At 36.6% G+C, this 16629-nt stretch overlaps 4 protein-coding genes across 17 annotated transcripts; 2 read left to right on the forward strand and 2 right to left on the reverse strand.

The window, feature by feature from the left end:
* The first annotated feature begins 207 nt into the window (after positions 1 to 207).
* On the forward strand, positions 208 to 5016 carry LOC140807100 (serine/arginine-rich splicing factor SR34A-like). Of its 10 annotated transcripts, none has more exons than XM_073163787.1 (14): positions 225 to 359; positions 1497 to 1759; positions 1901 to 2024; positions 2830 to 2895; positions 2987 to 3061; positions 3191 to 3305; positions 3408 to 3454; positions 3531 to 3588; positions 3802 to 3851; positions 3917 to 3973; positions 4223 to 4302; positions 4388 to 4447; positions 4569 to 4623; positions 4782 to 5016. In XM_073163787.1, exons 3-14 carry the CDS (start codon positions 1938 to 1940, stop codon positions 4797 to 4799), a joined length of 768 nt encoding a protein of 255 aa, XP_073019888.1. In that variant the 5' UTR covers positions 225 to 359; positions 1497 to 1759; positions 1901 to 1937; the 3' UTR covers positions 4800 to 5016. The 10 variants fall into 10 exon arrangements, with proteins under 10 accessions (XP_073019885.1, XP_073019888.1, XP_073019882.1 ...); XM_073163781.1 differs by having other exon boundaries at positions 229 to 359; positions 741 to 1759; XM_073163790.1 differs by having other exon boundaries at positions 262 to 481; positions 741 to 1759; positions 4575 to 4623.
* Positions 5017 to 6129: 1113 nt separating this feature from the next.
* On the forward strand, positions 6130 to 7964 carry LOC140808363 (large ribosomal subunit protein P1-like). 3 transcript variants are annotated; one of them, XM_073165465.1, is made up of 4 exons: positions 6130 to 6352; positions 6463 to 6681; positions 6980 to 7071; positions 7735 to 7964. In XM_073165465.1, exons 1-3 carry the CDS (start codon positions 6284 to 6286, stop codon positions 7031 to 7033), a joined length of 342 nt encoding a protein of 113 aa, XP_073021566.1. In that variant the 5' UTR covers positions 6130 to 6283; the 3' UTR covers positions 7034 to 7071; positions 7735 to 7964. The 3 variants fall into 3 exon arrangements, with proteins under 3 accessions (XP_073021566.1, XP_073021565.1, XP_073021567.1); XM_073165464.1 differs by lacking the exon at positions 7735 to 7964 and having other exon boundaries at positions 6980 to 7251; XM_073165466.1 differs by lacking the exon at positions 7735 to 7964 and having other exon boundaries at positions 6983 to 7251.
* Positions 7965 to 9672: 1708 nt separating this feature from the next.
* LOC140807490 (uncharacterized) lies at positions 9673 to 12049 on the reverse strand. Its single transcript, XM_073164347.1, has one exon. The coding sequence runs from the start codon at positions 12020 to 12022 to the stop codon at positions 10499 to 10501; it is 1524 nt and encodes a 507-aa protein (XP_073020448.1). The 5' UTR covers positions 12023 to 12049; the 3' UTR covers positions 9673 to 10498.
* A 778-nt stretch (positions 12050 to 12827) lies between these two features.
* Positions 12828 to 16411, reverse strand: LOC140808381 (U-box domain-containing protein 44-like). 3 transcript variants are annotated; one of them, XM_073165493.1, is made up of 5 exons: positions 16131 to 16264; positions 15188 to 16029; positions 14757 to 15060; positions 14149 to 14636; positions 12831 to 14028 (listed from the first exon to the last, which is right to left on the reverse strand). In XM_073165493.1, the coding sequence occupies exons 2-5, from the start codon at positions 15980 to 15982 to the stop codon at positions 13024 to 13026; spliced, it is 2592 nt and encodes an 863-aa protein (XP_073021594.1). In that variant the 5' UTR covers positions 15983 to 16029; positions 16131 to 16264; the 3' UTR covers positions 12831 to 13023. The 3 variants fall into 3 exon arrangements, with proteins under 3 accessions (XP_073021593.1, XP_073021592.1, XP_073021594.1); XM_073165492.1 differs by having other exon boundaries at positions 12828 to 14028; positions 14928 to 15060; positions 15188 to 16411; XM_073165491.1 differs by having other exon boundaries at positions 12830 to 14028; positions 15188 to 16411.
* Between the last annotated feature and the right edge of the window lie 218 nt (positions 16412 to 16629).

Here is a 16629-nt window from a genome sequence, read left to right on the forward strand (position 1 = left end):
ATAAAATTATATTTATTGAATTTCAAATCCATAATTTGAGTTAAATATAAATATAATTATGATATATTTAAAATACATTCAACTCATATATTTTCCTAATACAGTATATGCACCATTTTTGCACAACCGTTTTGTTAATGGACGTGAATATAATTTGGGAAAAAATAAAAAAGTAGGGACCATTAACTAAATTTGCAAACATTTGGGGAGAAATTCGTATTTGAGAAACCTAACTACCCTAAGTTAAAACTGAGATGGATGTAATTTTACTCGTCAATTCCAACAACTGAGCAAAGCCCTAAACTTGGCGATTAGCACGATATCTCGAAGCGAAGGTTCAAAACATACCGGAGACCGAGGTACGTACCAAATTTTTCTTCGTCGTGTGATTAGTTTCTAAAAGATCTCGTTTTTTGGAAAGTGTATTGAATTCACTACTTGCAGAGGGCTGAATTTCGATTCTGATCTAGTTATCTTCTTGGTATGTAGTTCAGCTGTGTCATTTTTGCCAGTAAGGGGTTTTATTAAGTGATTTTAGATATGCGTGGTTTAATTGAAAATGGCTTAGTAACTGGTAATGAGTGCTGAGGGGTTGGTGGTTTTTTTTTTCCTCTCGATTTTTAATCTGAAATGAGACGGAATTAAATTAGGTCAACAATTGTCATTTTCAATTCCTAAACTTTCTCTCATTGAAGTTCGTAAAAAGAACAGTTGTGTATAAACGACGCCATTATATACAGGTATTTTCCTAGCTTCTCTTGGGAGAGGACTTGTTGAAGTTTGAGATATTTCTGTATGGATTAAAAAGAACTCAAAAGTTGGTCTACATGAATGGATTGCGCGTGATATGATATTTGACTTCATACTGGGACTATATGTTAACCAGTCTTGAGTAATATTCTGCAAATTGAGTTCTTAGGCCAGTGTCCTATGCCATAAAACGAAGAACGCTGATTTGTGCTGTGTGACTGTTCTCTGTATATCCTTTCTGGGGTGCTTATCACATTGTTTTCATTTTTTGGGGGGCACATTGTGTTTGAGGATGAAAGCTGTGGTGGTTTTACTAAGTCCTTCCGTAGTGGCATTTGGCACTTTTTGTTTCTTGTGATGTGCTTCCTCGAATCCTCGTGACCTCGGTTGGTTGAATTTTCTTCATGCATCTTATTCTTTTGTTGCAACTGTTTCCTTACAAATAACGAGGTGCAAAGAATTGTGATTCTGTTACTTTAGTTGTCATTTAACTAACTGATGCACAAATTCCGTTCTATGTTTTTCTCTAGTAGCGTTTACCTTGGATCAAATTGAACTAGCACACTTATTTCATTCAAAATTTCTGTGTATATGTCATACTGAGAAGGCCATCAACGTTGGACCACTTTTTGCATGTTTTCCGGGATCTTTATGTCCCTCATGGCTAAAAGAAATCTAATTAAGGTAACTGAACAAGTATATGGTAATATTACCTCCTCTTGTGACGGATGCTTTGTTTATGATAGATATCAAGAGCTTGGACAAATATGAGCTTTGCAATGATACATAGGGATGTAAAATGGGAGTTAGAGAAATCTGGGTGGATTTTTTGTGATTTATATATATTTGGAAGTTCTTGCTCACTCTCTGAAGAGCTATCATCTGCAAAAAATTTAGAGAGGATGGGAATCAATATTTTAGTTCAAATAAATAGTAGCTTGGGAGCATCTTGGAGTACATGAGCAATGGAGCTTGTGGAGCACTGCTCACCTCAAGGATTGCTCTCTTGGTTTGCTTCATAGGTTTTATTTTGTTTTGAGTTCTTGTTGTCAGATCATCTAGATTGCGTCACAAAAAATTCTTTTATCATAAGCTGACTTTTTTCCTCCAGGTTGTGGTTCTCCATTCCTTAAGTATTTTCTTTTTGCAGCATCTGTTGTTCTTGACATCTTCTTAAGGGTCTGAAAATGAGTGGTCGTTTCTCTCGCTTAGTTTACGTTGGGAATCTTCCGGCTGATATAAGAGAATCGGAAGTTGAAGACCTGTTTTACAAGGTTTGAGTTGAATATTTGGCATTTCATCTTTCATTTGTTTAATTGGGAGTGCTTAAAATTTGTGTCCTTCCTACATAAATACCTTATTGTGGAACTATTAAATCATCATCATAATGAAAATCTCTTTCTTCTTTTTTTCTACTTTTTTGTATTTGTACTATTCCATCTGCAAACTTACCCTCTGAAAAATTCCGACTTCTTATCATGTCAGATCGATCTTGTAGTAAATTTTATGGAGGGTGGTCCATTTGTAGAGGATATACATATTTTGTCAGTGATCTTATGGAAGGGGACATGTGTGTGCAATTTTCCATTAATTTGGTGTTTTCATTTACATATTCCTTAGGTGTGGTTGCTCAGCAATTTTAACTCCAATGTGTTTTTTTGCATTTTTCACCATATTTGATACACACCAATTTGTGAAAATTTGTTTTTTTAAGATTGTTTTGCACATGCCTTCACCAAATGTAAATTAAGTTGGGAATCTTAGTCTGGCAAAACTTAGTGCTCCCCCAATAGCTAAATTGTTGGTTCCTTGTTAAAGATGAGGCAAAACATTTTATCTATTGATTACATGCTTGCTAATGGTCATTTAAGATCCGCGTGTTTGCAGCGTGGGTATCATTATTTTGTTTGTTAAATTTTTTCAGAGATGTCATATGTTCTATTATGTGAGAAAGCACTTACTTGTTTTTTTGAAATATTCCAACTTATTTAGGTTCTGTTTTGATCATTTATACAACTTCTGCTTAACTGTTGTTTTCCAAAAATTTATTGGATAATAAATAACTGTTTTCTTGTGCAGTATGGTCGCATATTGGATATTGAACTGAAGATTCCTCCACGTCCTCCATGTTATTGCTTTGTGGAGGTATTTTTCAACTATGTTTTCTTATATAGGTATTTTATACCTTTTAAGCTAAGAAAATAATTGATGGTGAGTGGTCTGAACCTATATATAGTTTGAGAATGCTCGGGATGCTGAAGATGCTATCAGGGGTAGAGATGGCTATGACTTTGATGGTTGTCGACTGAGGGTGAGTTTATTGAATTAAAATAAACATGAGGTTTACTTTCTTCTTTTAAGTTTTTTTGTTTCCCTCAATCTATTGGTGACATTTCTCTCGTTTCTATTATTTCTTGACATCTTCTGCTACTCAATTAAGGTTGAGCTTGCACATGGTGGTAGAGGACCCTCATCATCTAATGAGCGCCGTAGTGGTCATAGCCGGGTTGCGGATGGTGGGCGCTATGGCATTTCTCGCCATTCGGAACATCGAGGTACTTTCCAAATTACCTCGTGTTATGTGGCTTTATGACTATACTCTCTTCATGTCACATGATGTGCTTTTTTTACATGTGGTTGTCTTGGTGGGCAAATAGTTGTTGTTCGTGGGCTTCCTTCTTCTGCTTCTTGGCAAGATTTGAAGGTGTGGGATATTTTATTTGCAAACAATTCATTCCTTTCCGGCGGCCCCATATTTACCTTGTCTAGAAATGTTTCAGGATCATATGCGGAAAGCTGGGGATGTTTGTTTTGCTGAAGTTTATCGTGACAGTGAAGGCATTACATCCATGATTGTTTACTTGTTTTTGTTTCTGGTGTTGGTTTCGTGATTTTCTAGATCTTTTTGTACCCACATAAATTTTGAAGTTTGAAATATTCACCTCATTTGTTGTCAGGATTGATAGTTCATATCAAGTTATCCTTATAATATCTGAACAAAAACAGTGCTTCTGTACTTCTGTTATTTCTGAGATTTGTGTTCGAATGCAGGAGCCTATGGCCTTGTTGATTATACCAATTACGAGGACATGAAATATGCTGTAAGTTTACTCATGTGTTTATTATTTGATGTAATCCAGTCCTGACAATTTTTTTAATAAATCAGATACGGAAACTTGATGATACTGAGTTCAAAAATCCCTGGACCAGAACTTATATCCGGGTATCATCCTCTCCTTTTCCCTTTACCTTCAAAATCTTCTATTCAACACACAGTTCTCACTTCACACGCCTCTTGTTGCAATTCTTGTTTTGATTCTGAAAATTATCAATAAATTCCACCGCTTATTTGTTGCTATAGTTTCCTCGAGCTTTTGCATTTTGTTATTAATTACAGTAATTTTGATTAATAGTAGTCTTTCAGTGTTTTCTTCTTTTTTAATGTATGTGTGCTCACACTATTGGGTTTTAGGTGAAAAAACACAAAGGCAGTCCATTAAGAAGCCGGAGTAGGAGTCGCAGCAGAAGCCGAAGTCCAAAGAGGAAAAGAAGGTAAAGCTACGTGCGATATCCTGAATTATTTGTATTTTGGTTGAGCCAAATAGTAAATCATTAAATGAATTATTTTGTTGGGCAGCAAATCATCGGATCGATCTGCTTCCAAATCACCATCTGCATCTCCTGCTAAACCTTCCAGGTAATGGTTTTCAAATTGCTTCTTAGCGTCTAGTCCACATTTTATTACGTTCTTCCACTCGTTTTAAAATCAGCATCTTCGTGAATACTTTTTTATTCTTTGCTTATTTGTGTGGACTCAGGTCCAGATCCAGGTCAAGGTCAAAGACTAGGTCTACTTCTGCTTCACCAAAACAGGTAAGTACCATTTTGAACTCTAGAATAACCGAACAGAAAAGACCTTTAAACATGCAGCGCGTCCCTGACAACTGCTTGATATCCTTGCATTATTTTTCTTGTCTGACTTGAATTTCGGTTTAATTCTGACTTGAATTTCAAACTTCTTGTGGCTTCAGGATGGTATAGATTCCTAGAATATTATCGATCCGCCTGGAAGAACATGCCAGATTGAAACGTCTTTTTTTTTTGTCTGAATGATTTATGTTGCGGATGTTTATTTGAAGCTGCCTGGATCTAATTTTGGGTAACCTGACTTCCATCCATTAATTGCTTAAAACTTATTTGGATATGGTCGTGTTATTTACAAGTATTAGTATTTTGCGATGGTAAGTGGATCCCAGTTGAATATAAGACCCTGTTTGGAGCATGTTTATAAATTATTCAACACAGTTTATAGGAAAGTGGATGTCAGCTTGGGATAAATGGATTTCCATTTATTTCAAATGTATTTTGGTTATTCAGTGAAGTAAGACCAAATTCACATTTTGCAAATTTATATAGTATTTCTTGTTAATAAAGATGAAATTCAAGTTCACTCAACAATGATGATATTTTAAATCAATTATATCTTGTATCACTGATGCGTAAACAAGTAAGACACAATAAAGCTAATCTTAAATTCATCTCTTACAAGAAAAGATGTTGCCAACTTGTTGTAGCTCAAAATCATACGAGCACCCTAAGTATCATACATATATAATGAAAATGTAAAATTGATAACCATGGTGCGGAATTGTCCGAACATGAAGCAAACTAATTTTCATTTAAATGGGTTAAATGTGTCGATCAATTTGGAATGCTCAGTTTGTCAAGTATATTCCGACAAAAATGTTGCTCGATTATTGATGCCAGCATGTAAATGTTCTTAAGAAATGAACTTTACATTACCCATCAACACTTTCTATCAGTATGTACAAAGACACGTAAAAGAGACAGGATTGCTTCTTCCCAAACAAAACTGTGTGTGCATAGTTGGCTGAACGAGGAGTAGTACATTGGATAATAGTACTGGCTGTGATGTGTAGAGTAGGATCTTCAGGTTCCCAGGGGTGCGAATGGGTTTCCAAAATCCAATCTTGAAAAGTGTAGGGATGAGCCAAAAAAGAAAGGCCTTCCCACAACTAACCACTTCACAATAGATTTGGATTCTCTACTGTGTTGAAAACACAGTACCAAGTGCTGTGTATTTTTTATACGAGATGATCACATGATTATCTAGTTTAATCTGATAATTTTTTAAATTTATCTTATATGGTGTGATGTCCACAAGATGATCACGTGATCATCTCGTGTAAAAAATACACATCACCAAGTGCTATATTTTCAACACAGTTGATGATCCAAATCCTTTCAAAATCTAGGCAATATGCGTCGCTTTATGTTCCGTAAGTGATATCTCTGTTGTTTGGTAGAAATAAAAAATAGATAACTTTTTATATCTACACGAAGATTCAAGAAAGATGAACAAAATTATAGTTGAATTTTTGAATCAGGGCCAAGTTTGGGCCGCCCTCAAACTTAAAAAGGGCGCTTCCAAAATCCAACAAAATAGTTCAATTGCCGAAACCCTAACGCTCACCCTGAATTCACCCGCGGAAGCCGTACTTCGAAGATAACAATGTCGGTTGCAGAGCTTGCCTGCTCCTATGCGGCCTTGATCCTTCACGACGACGGAATCGCTGTCACTGTAAGAATAGAAACGTATCTGAATACATCTGTGGATGTATGCATCGGGTTGTGATGTGTTTGCCCTTTGGTAAAAAGTTTTTTCCTTTTTAATTTAATTTTTTTTTTCAGGCGGAGAAAATTGCAGCTCTGGTGAAGGCGGGCGGGTTGACGGTGGAATCGTATTGGCCGAGTCTATTTGCTAAACTTTGTGAGAAGAGGAACATTGAAGATCTTGTCATGAACGTCGGCTCCGGAGGTGGCAGTGCTGCCGTTGCAGTTTCCGCTCCTGCAGGGGGTACTGCTGCTGGTTCCACTGCCGCGGCTGCCCCGGTTGCCGAGGAGAAGAAGGTAATTTTGTTTGGTTTCTCATTTTCACGTGCGGTATTTTGTTTGGATTTGTGTATGTTATTCGAGTGTAGTGATGTCCTTGTAATTCTTGAGATGCGGGATCTTAAAAAATCATGAATGTATTATAGATTACTGATGGCTCATAAAGGATGTAGTCTACTTCTTAGTTCCTTTTCCTTCGATTTAACTATTTCCTATAACCAGCTAGAACTTGAATTTAATGATATCAGTTGCATAAAGTTTTTGTTATCGTCATTTGATATCATATTGATTTTGTGTTCGATAATTTGATTTCCAGGAGGAACCGAAAGAGGAGAGTGATGATGACATGGGATTCAGCTTGTTCGACTAGAAGCTGTTACAACCTAGTGATTTGATTTTCAAACAGGGGTACCTAATTTGAGTTACGATTAGTTTTGAGTTTTTGTTATACTTTTGGAAGAATTGTTATTAACGTTGCTACAATGATCTGATGTGTCCTCCATTTTTGACAGACCATGAATTCAACTTATCAGAGTTATTTGAAATATTTGATTTCTATTTTCATGTTTAACTTTGATGTTACGAATATGCCTTGCTCATTCTCAGATTGTTAAGCAGCCTAATCTTAGTTATGGTTAGGTGGTCATTAAAATTTTGTTGTTGCCTCATATCATTTGGCTTTGATTCTAGAATTCCAGTTGCATGAAATGTTTTGATTTCTGCTGTTAATATGCCTCGATGTTCAAAGCTGCCCTCTTTTCTTGTCTATTCTCGTTCTCTCATTATTTGTTCTCTTTCTTTGTTGGATCCCAACTTCATGAGTGAAGACACAAATTCGTGATGTATTACTCAATTTCAACCATAATTATTCAGGATTCTTCTCTTCGTTGATCTTTTACTTGATTTTGAAGATTTTTTTTGGCTTTTTTGTGATGTTCTGAATTGTTTGTTCTTGTTGGTATGTACCGATTCGCTGGTTCCACTTTAATATATTTGAGTTTAGATCTTTATTTAGAGGTATAGTTTTTTTTATTACTTTAATTTGAATTATATTGCCTTTGGATAATGCAGATTGTCGAATCAGTCTGATGGGGAGTTGAATAAATGTAATCTGTTTGATACCATGCCGAATGGTATTGTAAAAACAATTCTCAGTATATAATGCCAGTCTGTTGAACTAATTATGTGTGCATACATTTTTGTTTTTTCATGTTTTGGGCTTGCCTCATGCTTTGTGGACCTAATACTACTTTCTTTGTTGGGATTGGGAAGTGGATTTGATGACATGGATTTCTCTACTATATCGGCTATTTTATATAAACAAATAAATGTAAAAAGCCATGCAGATTTTTGTGACAATTATGAAAAAAACAGCTCTCTAGCTATATAATGTTGGGTTTGGCAGGGATAAAATGGGATTGCAGGATGGCTTTGAAGTTAACCCTCATTTGTTTTTTTTCTTCCACTCATTTTATTCACCATATTTATGATTAAGTGGTATTAAATGTGGAGTAAACTTACTTATATGTAACGACCTGGGCTGTAGACTGGCCTATCATGAGACTCAATTCATGTCCCTGTCATGTGTCATAAGTTGGTCCAGCATGAGCTACATTATATGAGTAAAAGTGCATAGACATGAGCTACTGTCCATGCTGGACCAACATACGGTCTATGACCAGTAGTGGTGCATGAGCATGAGCTGAGTTTGATGTTGAGCCAACTTAAGGTTATGGTCGTCAAGTCCAATTGATGCCAACACTTTAAGAATTTAGGTACTAAAGACTGTAAGTTTCGAGTTCAAATGTTGAGGGGGTTAAATATTTTATGAATGACGGTACACGGGCTACGGACTACGGTCCATGTTGGACTAACCTACTGTTCATGATCAGTACTAGTGCATGGAGATGTCCATAAGCTATCTCTCTTGTATTATCAAGCTCTATTTAAAAAATAAAACATATCCATTTTATTTCAGAAATGCTCTCTTAGCCAAAAGATATTTTAGGCATAATAAAGTGGATTAATTTTTAATCATATAAAATATTAATATTATCTTTTTTATTATTTATTTATTTATTAATCACTCAATAATCTAATGCTTCTAAGTGTGAACAATACATATTCACTCGAAATTCATACTTGACATGACTCGGAATTATTTTTCGACCTATTCATACTTAGATCATCCATCTTTGACTCGTAGAGCATGTTTGTTGGTCAAAGAGAAAAATAGATCCCTTTCAATTTGCTTTAATTTTATGAAGAAACTTGATAAGAAGAATTTTAGGAGGCCAACGAAGAAGAAATAATTAAAAAGATAAGAGATCTTTTTACTTTTCTCCACAAGTTTTTTTTATTACATTCTCCATTCTTATACATCTTACAAGCAAAGAAATTGTCTAAAAATAATATCCACCCATTTCTTCCTACTAAGCCCCTACTATGTGCCAGTGTTTTAAAAAGCATGGAACTTAAGCACGTTTAAGTTTGGAGCTTGACATATACACTTCAGGGTCTTTCATGCTTTTTAGAACTTTGCAATGTACACGATTAGATGAGTGTGAAAACTAGTACTACTGAAATTAAATAACCAAGTCTTCAACTTCCATTGACTGAAGTATATGAAAAACTATAAATTAATAATTCAAATACTGAATTTTGGTAGGGTAGAAAGGTCAAACAAGACAGCACATCGTTGATCAAATTCTTGGTGATGTTTCTTTGGTATGTTTGAAAGAAGTTTCCCAGTCAACTCACACGCATTTTCCCAATTCTATAAAAACCTCTCCTCGATTCACATCCCCATAGCAACCAAAACCAATTCAAGAAAAGTAAGAATCCAAAGTTCTTTTGTGTGAAGAATACGAAGAAGTCATCATGTTGACCTCCATTTTCAGTCCCTTCGATGTGTTCTGCGCCGAATCTTTTGGCCTGAAAGTGAGCGCATCTAATATACAGAAATCGTCTGCCAAGATTGATGATCGGATGAGTGTTAAAGAGGCGAACCCATCGCCGCAAATGCCGAATAAGCCGGAAGTTTCCCGGAGGCCGAGGTTTGCGCCGGAGTTCGACGGGGTCCATTGTTTCGAAACTATACTCCCTTATTGATTTTCTTTTTTTGTCGGAAAAAAAAACTGAGATGTGTATTGAGAAAGAAATCTATACTTGATTCTTTTATAGGATTTTTTCTTATACTTCGTTTGCTGTTAATTCATCCGTCTTTCAGTTTGGTGAAAGACTTTATTCTTTTCGTTCCATCGGAATTGATTGATTTTCCTGAAATCTTGGGAGAACAGATGATGTGGTTGACAGTTCCCGTTATGTTTTGGAATCAAATGCAAGTTTGAAACGCTTAATTATTTTGAAATTGAACTAAACAAGGCTTGTACGTTATTACAGAGTTACAGTGAATTATAAAATCTTTAAAATAAGATAAATTTGGTAGAACAGAATACAACAAGAGAACACACATGATAAAAGACGAGGAAACAAACCTGACAGAAAATGAGACTCCATTATATCAAAAGATTATGGTAAAGATAAAAGTGATGTCGTTTAATCACATTTGTGTATAAAATATACACAAGAAATACAATACAGATCCCAATCGACAATTCTGAGTGGTCTTCTTGACAATTTTATCCAAATCGACATCCCTGTCACCACCAGTAGCAACTCAAACTCTAAGACTGTATTTGGATTAAAGTACTTGTTGGGAGATAATTTTGATGGATTTGAAATACATTAGAGATGATCTTTCAGATATTTGAACTGGTTCTCCAAATTCTTCTTCAAATCAAATCATTCCGCCCAAATGCATCGCTAAGAAGAATTAATTTCCGATATCCAACACCTTGGTTATACTAACTTGACATCGAGAGCCACAAAGATCTTCAACTAAGATGGAGTAAGTTGTTTCATTTGGTAAGAACCCATTAGTTAGCATCTCCTCCAAGACCCTGATCCCTTCATTTGCAATACCCACTTTGTGAAATCCTTTGATCAGCATGTTATAAGTAAAAGAGTTAGGAGAGCACCCCTTTTCCACCATGTCGTCCCACAACCTCCCAGCCTCACACAACTCCCCCCTTTCGCACATTCCTGCAATAAGTGTGTTATAGGTCAAAACACTAGGAATTGATCCCCTTTCGAACTCGTCGAACAATTTCCTTGCTTCCCAAACCTTCCCTTCCTTGCATAGCCAATAAATCAGCGTGCTTGATATAGTGTTATCCGGAGTACAGTTTTTTATCAGCAGTGTCCTCCACAACTCACATGCTTCCTCAACCTTTCCTTCCTCGCACAAGACATCTATCAGCCTACAACACATCGCCGAGCTCGGTATGTACTTCTTGTCAAGCATCTCACTAACGATATTCACTGCTTCCCCAGATTTCTTTTCTTTGCACAAAGCCTCGATCATTACACCATATGTTACGTCATTTGGTTCAACTCCGTTCTCGTCCATCTCATCCATCACTTTCGTGGCCTCGACAAACCGGCCCAACTTACAGAACCCATCCATCAAAACAGTGTATGTTGTGGCATCCGGAAGCCAACCTCTATCGAGAATCTCATCAAACATTTTCTTTGCTGCAATCATATCTCCGCGATCAATGTATCCGCCCATTATCGTGGTATAACTCACTACATTTGGAACCATTCCTAATCCAGGCATTTCATCTAACACCTTAACCGCACTCTCAACGTCTCCCTTCTTGCACAAAGCTTTCAGCAGTATGTTACCAGTGAACACATTGGGCACAATGCCAAACTTTTTCTGACAATTCTTGAACATAATGTAGACCGAATCATACATTTTATTCTGAACCAACGCATTGAGTAAAGTGTTGAACGACCGAACTGACCTCTGTACACGAAAGTCGTTAATTTGTAAGAATATTTTCATAGCTTCTTTAGGTTTGCTAGCAATGCCGTAGTTCCTAATCAGAGATATGAATAAATTCTCGCCGCTTTTGATTTGAGAATTCCGCAACTCATCCAAAAGGGAAGGTATGGGTTCAAACGCGCGGGCGCGTGAGAGCTTGTGGATGATGGAGTGGTAAGTGTCGTAATTATGAACGAAATTGGGATGGTAATTACCGGCGTGATGGAAAATTTGAAGAGCAAGATCAGTATTTTGCTGGCGTAATATTATGGAGCAGAGTCGTTTGGGGAAGAGTTTCTGGGGCCAGGGTTTGATCGGGGGTGTGACAGTGTAGGATTTGAGCAACTGGGATTTGGATTTAATGGCCGACAGGTCTTGGTGGCAGCCGCTGGCAGTGGTGGAAAGGAAGACCGAGCTGTTAGCGGCGGTGAAGAGGCGGCGCAGGTGAATTTGCCGCCGACCCAACATGATGCAGTGGTTAAATAGAATATTATTTTGAGTATTTCTAAAATTCACGATGTTCTTGAATTTTATTTTAAAGATTTTAATATTCAAAATTGTAAAACACCCTGCTCAAACAAACTTCATTTGCACAATTATTAAAATAATTAAACACTGTAAACAAAATACAATTAATCATCGATTCATCTATTTTTTTAAAAAATGAGTACATTAATTGAGGCAGTTACTCTCCATTTTTAATCTATTATGCATTTTATGTTTTGATTATCCCAAATAAGAATGTAAGCGAGTCAAGTTATTTGTGAATAACTCTGTTAAAAGTTGACTCGAGTTCGATTTGATTAAATTCGAGTAGGTCAACACTTCTCTTGAGTCAAATTTTAATTATGTCTACTCAAGTAGCTCACGAATTACTCGAATAACTATATATTATTATGTTTATTATTTTTAATTTAAGAATTATCTAATCTATATAAATACAAATTTAAATCTTAAACTATGTTACAAACACTATCGAGTTTTTCGAGTTAAATCGATATTTTCACTAGTCGAGCTCAATTTGAAAAAATTAAATCGAGTCGACTCGAGTTGTTTGTACCTTTGATCGCACATATATAATCTTGTTTTTATATTTCATATTAATTTTTCTTTTTTTATTTTACCAACATATCCATGTTGACGAAGTTTTAGAAAGATGTAGAACAATTTCTTGATTGAATTAAATAAGAATAAATTAAGAAATTTGTTTCAACAATGATATTCTCCATCCGTGAAAAAAAACAAACCAATCTAAGGCCTCGTTTCAGTAAAATCTGATTCAATGAAATCAAGGTAGCACCAGCAGTCTTAATGATAAGTATTTCTAATGTTTATATTCCATTATCATTGATAACTGTGATTAATGAATACACAAACAATCAAGAATCAAAATAATTTGAACTTGTAAAACCAATTAACCAACTATAAAGAATTGAGAACCACCAAGCGTGAGCAGGTATTGAATTCTTTCAGAAAAAAGAAGACTGATCATGAAGAACATTATTCAGCCGAGCAAGTATTCTGGCAGCTAATGATCTCAAGTTGCTGTTTCCTATTCGAGTCAAATCCACCAAATACCCATGAGTTAGTTGTCCATATTTCTGTTTATATTCCGAAATCCGAAATATCCTCTCTAAAGAGCTCAATATCTTCTCCTGTAACCTGGTACATGGGCTTGGGTGACTGATTAGTTTAATGATCTCTGTTATTGCATTTGCTTCCTCCAATACCTTGCAACCATTTTGCAAACTTTCACCATCTATCAAAGTTAAAAGGGCGTCTAAAGCTGCCTCGCAGGCTTCCGGATTCGGTTCTTCCCTCAGAACCTGAACAAGAGGCTTTACTGCACCTGCTTCCAATAGGCAAAACGAGGTTACAACTGTACAAATACCTCGGTGAACTAGGCAGGATTCGGGTAAAGAAGAAAAGCAACAAAAAAGCGGATGCCTAGAGATTTGCAAGCTCAGCGCAGGGGAACTCAGAGAGAGCTGAGTCAAAGAAACACCTACTTTCATTCTCGTTAAACTGCTTCCCGTCTCTAGCAGCAGTAGTAGATTGTCTATGATGCCTATTTCCACTACTTTCTTTTGCAATTCCACGTTTGCCTCAATTGTTAAACGGCATATAGCTCCAACAACGCTCTCTGTGAACTGGTTTTTTCTACTTCTAATATTCTTACTGTGGAAAAGAGAACTAAGACAACTTGTGAGATTGTGGGATTCCAAAAGCCACTCGGAGATTTGTGCAGATTCGGGAAGGTTAGCGATTGTGCCCAATGCTGAGGAAATTTCTTCCTCGTCCTTGGAAATCCTGATGATCACGAGCAAGACTTCGACTGAAGATTGTGTCATGTGTTCCAAGATTTGGGCTTTGTCATCATCTTTGGTTAAGCAACATAATAGCTTGACAGCATTTGCACGTAAAATGGAATCATCGACCTCACACAATCTCAACAACATCGGCAAGGCAGAGCACTGTGAAAGGCGATCAACCAGCCAAGCCATAAATTGGGAGGTGAATTTTCAATAGTAGCACATTTAATAATTAACCAAATAAAATGATATGTCAACTATACGGACAATATTTTCTTTTACCTGTCTTAATTTTGACTTGATAATAACAGAAGAGGGTGAAAGGCACATTGCATGAAATACCCTGAGAATGTTTTGCTGCACACCAGGTCCCGTAAAATTAATCAGCGAATACAATCCAATAATATCCTCGTCAGATTCCAGCAATGGAACTGGAATTGCAGCTGAATCTTCTTGTATAGTCGATAATGCTAGATTTGCAATAATTGCAGACACAAGCTCGCTCAATCTTTGTGACAATGTTTGATGATGGAGGATGTCCAACAATGGTCTGACAGCATTCTTCTTTATCGCCTCTTGCCCATTCTTTTTTAATGTCGACAGATTCAGAAGAGCTCCAACAGCAACTATTTTCATCTCAACATCATCATGGGAGACCAAGAGAAGAAGTAAATCCAAGACACCATCTTCTACTAGAGATGATTTGTTATGATTCGTCAATTCCATCTCCCACAGAGTTTTCGCCATTGCCATCTGGACATGATCGGGCCCTGTCAACAAAAATAATCATGGCCGGATAGCTTTGTATCAAGAACTAACACATAGATAACAGCAAAGATACAAACATACTTGATAGCTGTTAGTTAAAAACAAGTTTTCAAGATAATTACCAGTGGAGAGACGTCGCAGAAGATATTTAAAATAGTTATTATTAGCCATAAGAACAACATTGTCATCCGAGAATGCAAGGTTATCCAAAACATTATATGCATCTGTGGCAGCTTGATGGTCATCACTGGTTAACATAGTTTCAAGAAGAAGTATGCAGCCTTGAGCATTACCAATGTAGTCACGCACTGATTCACATTTCGACAGTTCCAGCAGTAATGCCACAGCCAATTTCCCTTCCCCAATTTGCTTTCCAAGAGACCGAACAATGTATTTAATTGCATTCTCAACTTTAGCAATTATTTCCTGCAAAATATATTATATCAGAAAAAAATTGCACAAAGCAAGATATGCAAAACTTAAAATGACATTACTTAATATTAGCGAACAGAAATGAGTATAGGAGAAAACATAACTGAGACTAAATTAGTACCTTAGCATCATCATTATACTTTGCCATCAAACAAAGTATCTGAAGGGTCTGGTTCCTGATACTCGGATCTTTAACACAGAGAAGCTCGATAAGAGTAGGTATGTAATCCTCCAAAATCAACCATTTTAGGTGTATTTCCCTTTGCTCGCACAGATCCAATAACTGTTTCAGACAAACACGAACTTCATCCTGCCCCCCTGATGAGAGTCTTGATTTAAGAGAAGCAAGAACAATCATGGTATTTCTCTCATGCCATTCTTCAATAGATTGCCTAAGGGTTTTGTTAGGCCTAAGCATTGAAGAATCCAATGGAGTTGAGGTCAGAGGACACATGGTGTTATCTGCTAACCACTTCTCGATGGAGCTCCTCTCAAAAGTATACCCCAAAGGAGTTTCCACAGGATCAACCATAACCTCTTTAGTGATCGGGCAATTGAACGTCATTAGAGGTTCGAGCAGCTGCATACCTAAAGATTTTCTCTCAATTAAGTATTTATTTTCTCTATCTTCAAACGACAAAGCTATATCTGCCCTTACTAGCAAAGCTATTATCTGATCCATCTGCATGGCTTCGGCATGACTTTTTTGCAACCTTAAATTTTCTATTTCATTCTTGAATTCCTCAAACTCCCTTTTTAATGCTGTACGATCGGTCGAAACTCCAACAGCCTTTGCAATAGAGACTAACAAGTTATTGGCAAAAGTACGATCGACATTCCTTTGGTGTATTCCAAATTCTATTTTTTCCAAAATTTCTTCTTCAGCAACGGCAGCCTTAAATTCGGCATTCTTCATTTTATTAACCAGCTGGTCTATGTCATCTCTAGTACTCGAGGAAATATCTAGAGAAGCGAGAGATAAGCAACTCATCACACGGCTAATCTCTTGGGTAATATCCCCTATACGCTTAGTAATAGACCTAGAATTTACAAAGAGATAAAACCTGTTTCTGTCACTACAATCCCGGATTAGTTGCTTCGCCACCTTCGTTTGATGGTTTAGAGTCTCCACAACATTTCTCAAGCTATCAGAATCACACAAATCCTTCCTACCCAACTCGCTCAGTAGAGGAACGAGTTTATGCAAATACGATGACAGTTGGGCAAAACTCTTCTTTTCAATGATCACATTTTTAGAGGCTACTCCTAGCTCAATGATGACTTCTATTACCTGAGAAACGACTTCCATGATTGTATCCATTGGCAAGTTAGCTACCGCATCCATGATCGTTTTTCAAGAACTAAAAATTTCACAGTGAGTTTCAGTCTAATCCCGTTTGAGGAACTTCACTCAACATATAACTCTCATTGTCTCCAAGCGAAAAACGGGCACAAATCTCTTTACAGTGCCTCAAATTCGCACATTCAAGAATACCCGTAACAATAACCATACAGAACTTCCTTCTCTAATTCATAAAAGCAGCAACGATAAAGAAAGAATGA

The sequence above is a fragment of the Primulina eburnea genome, chromosome 12 (assembly GCF_022965805.1).
Source record: "Primulina eburnea isolate SZY01 chromosome 12, ASM2296580v1, whole genome shotgun sequence".
NCBI classification, from domain to species: domain Eukaryota; kingdom Viridiplantae; phylum Streptophyta; class Magnoliopsida; order Lamiales; family Gesneriaceae; genus Primulina; species Primulina eburnea.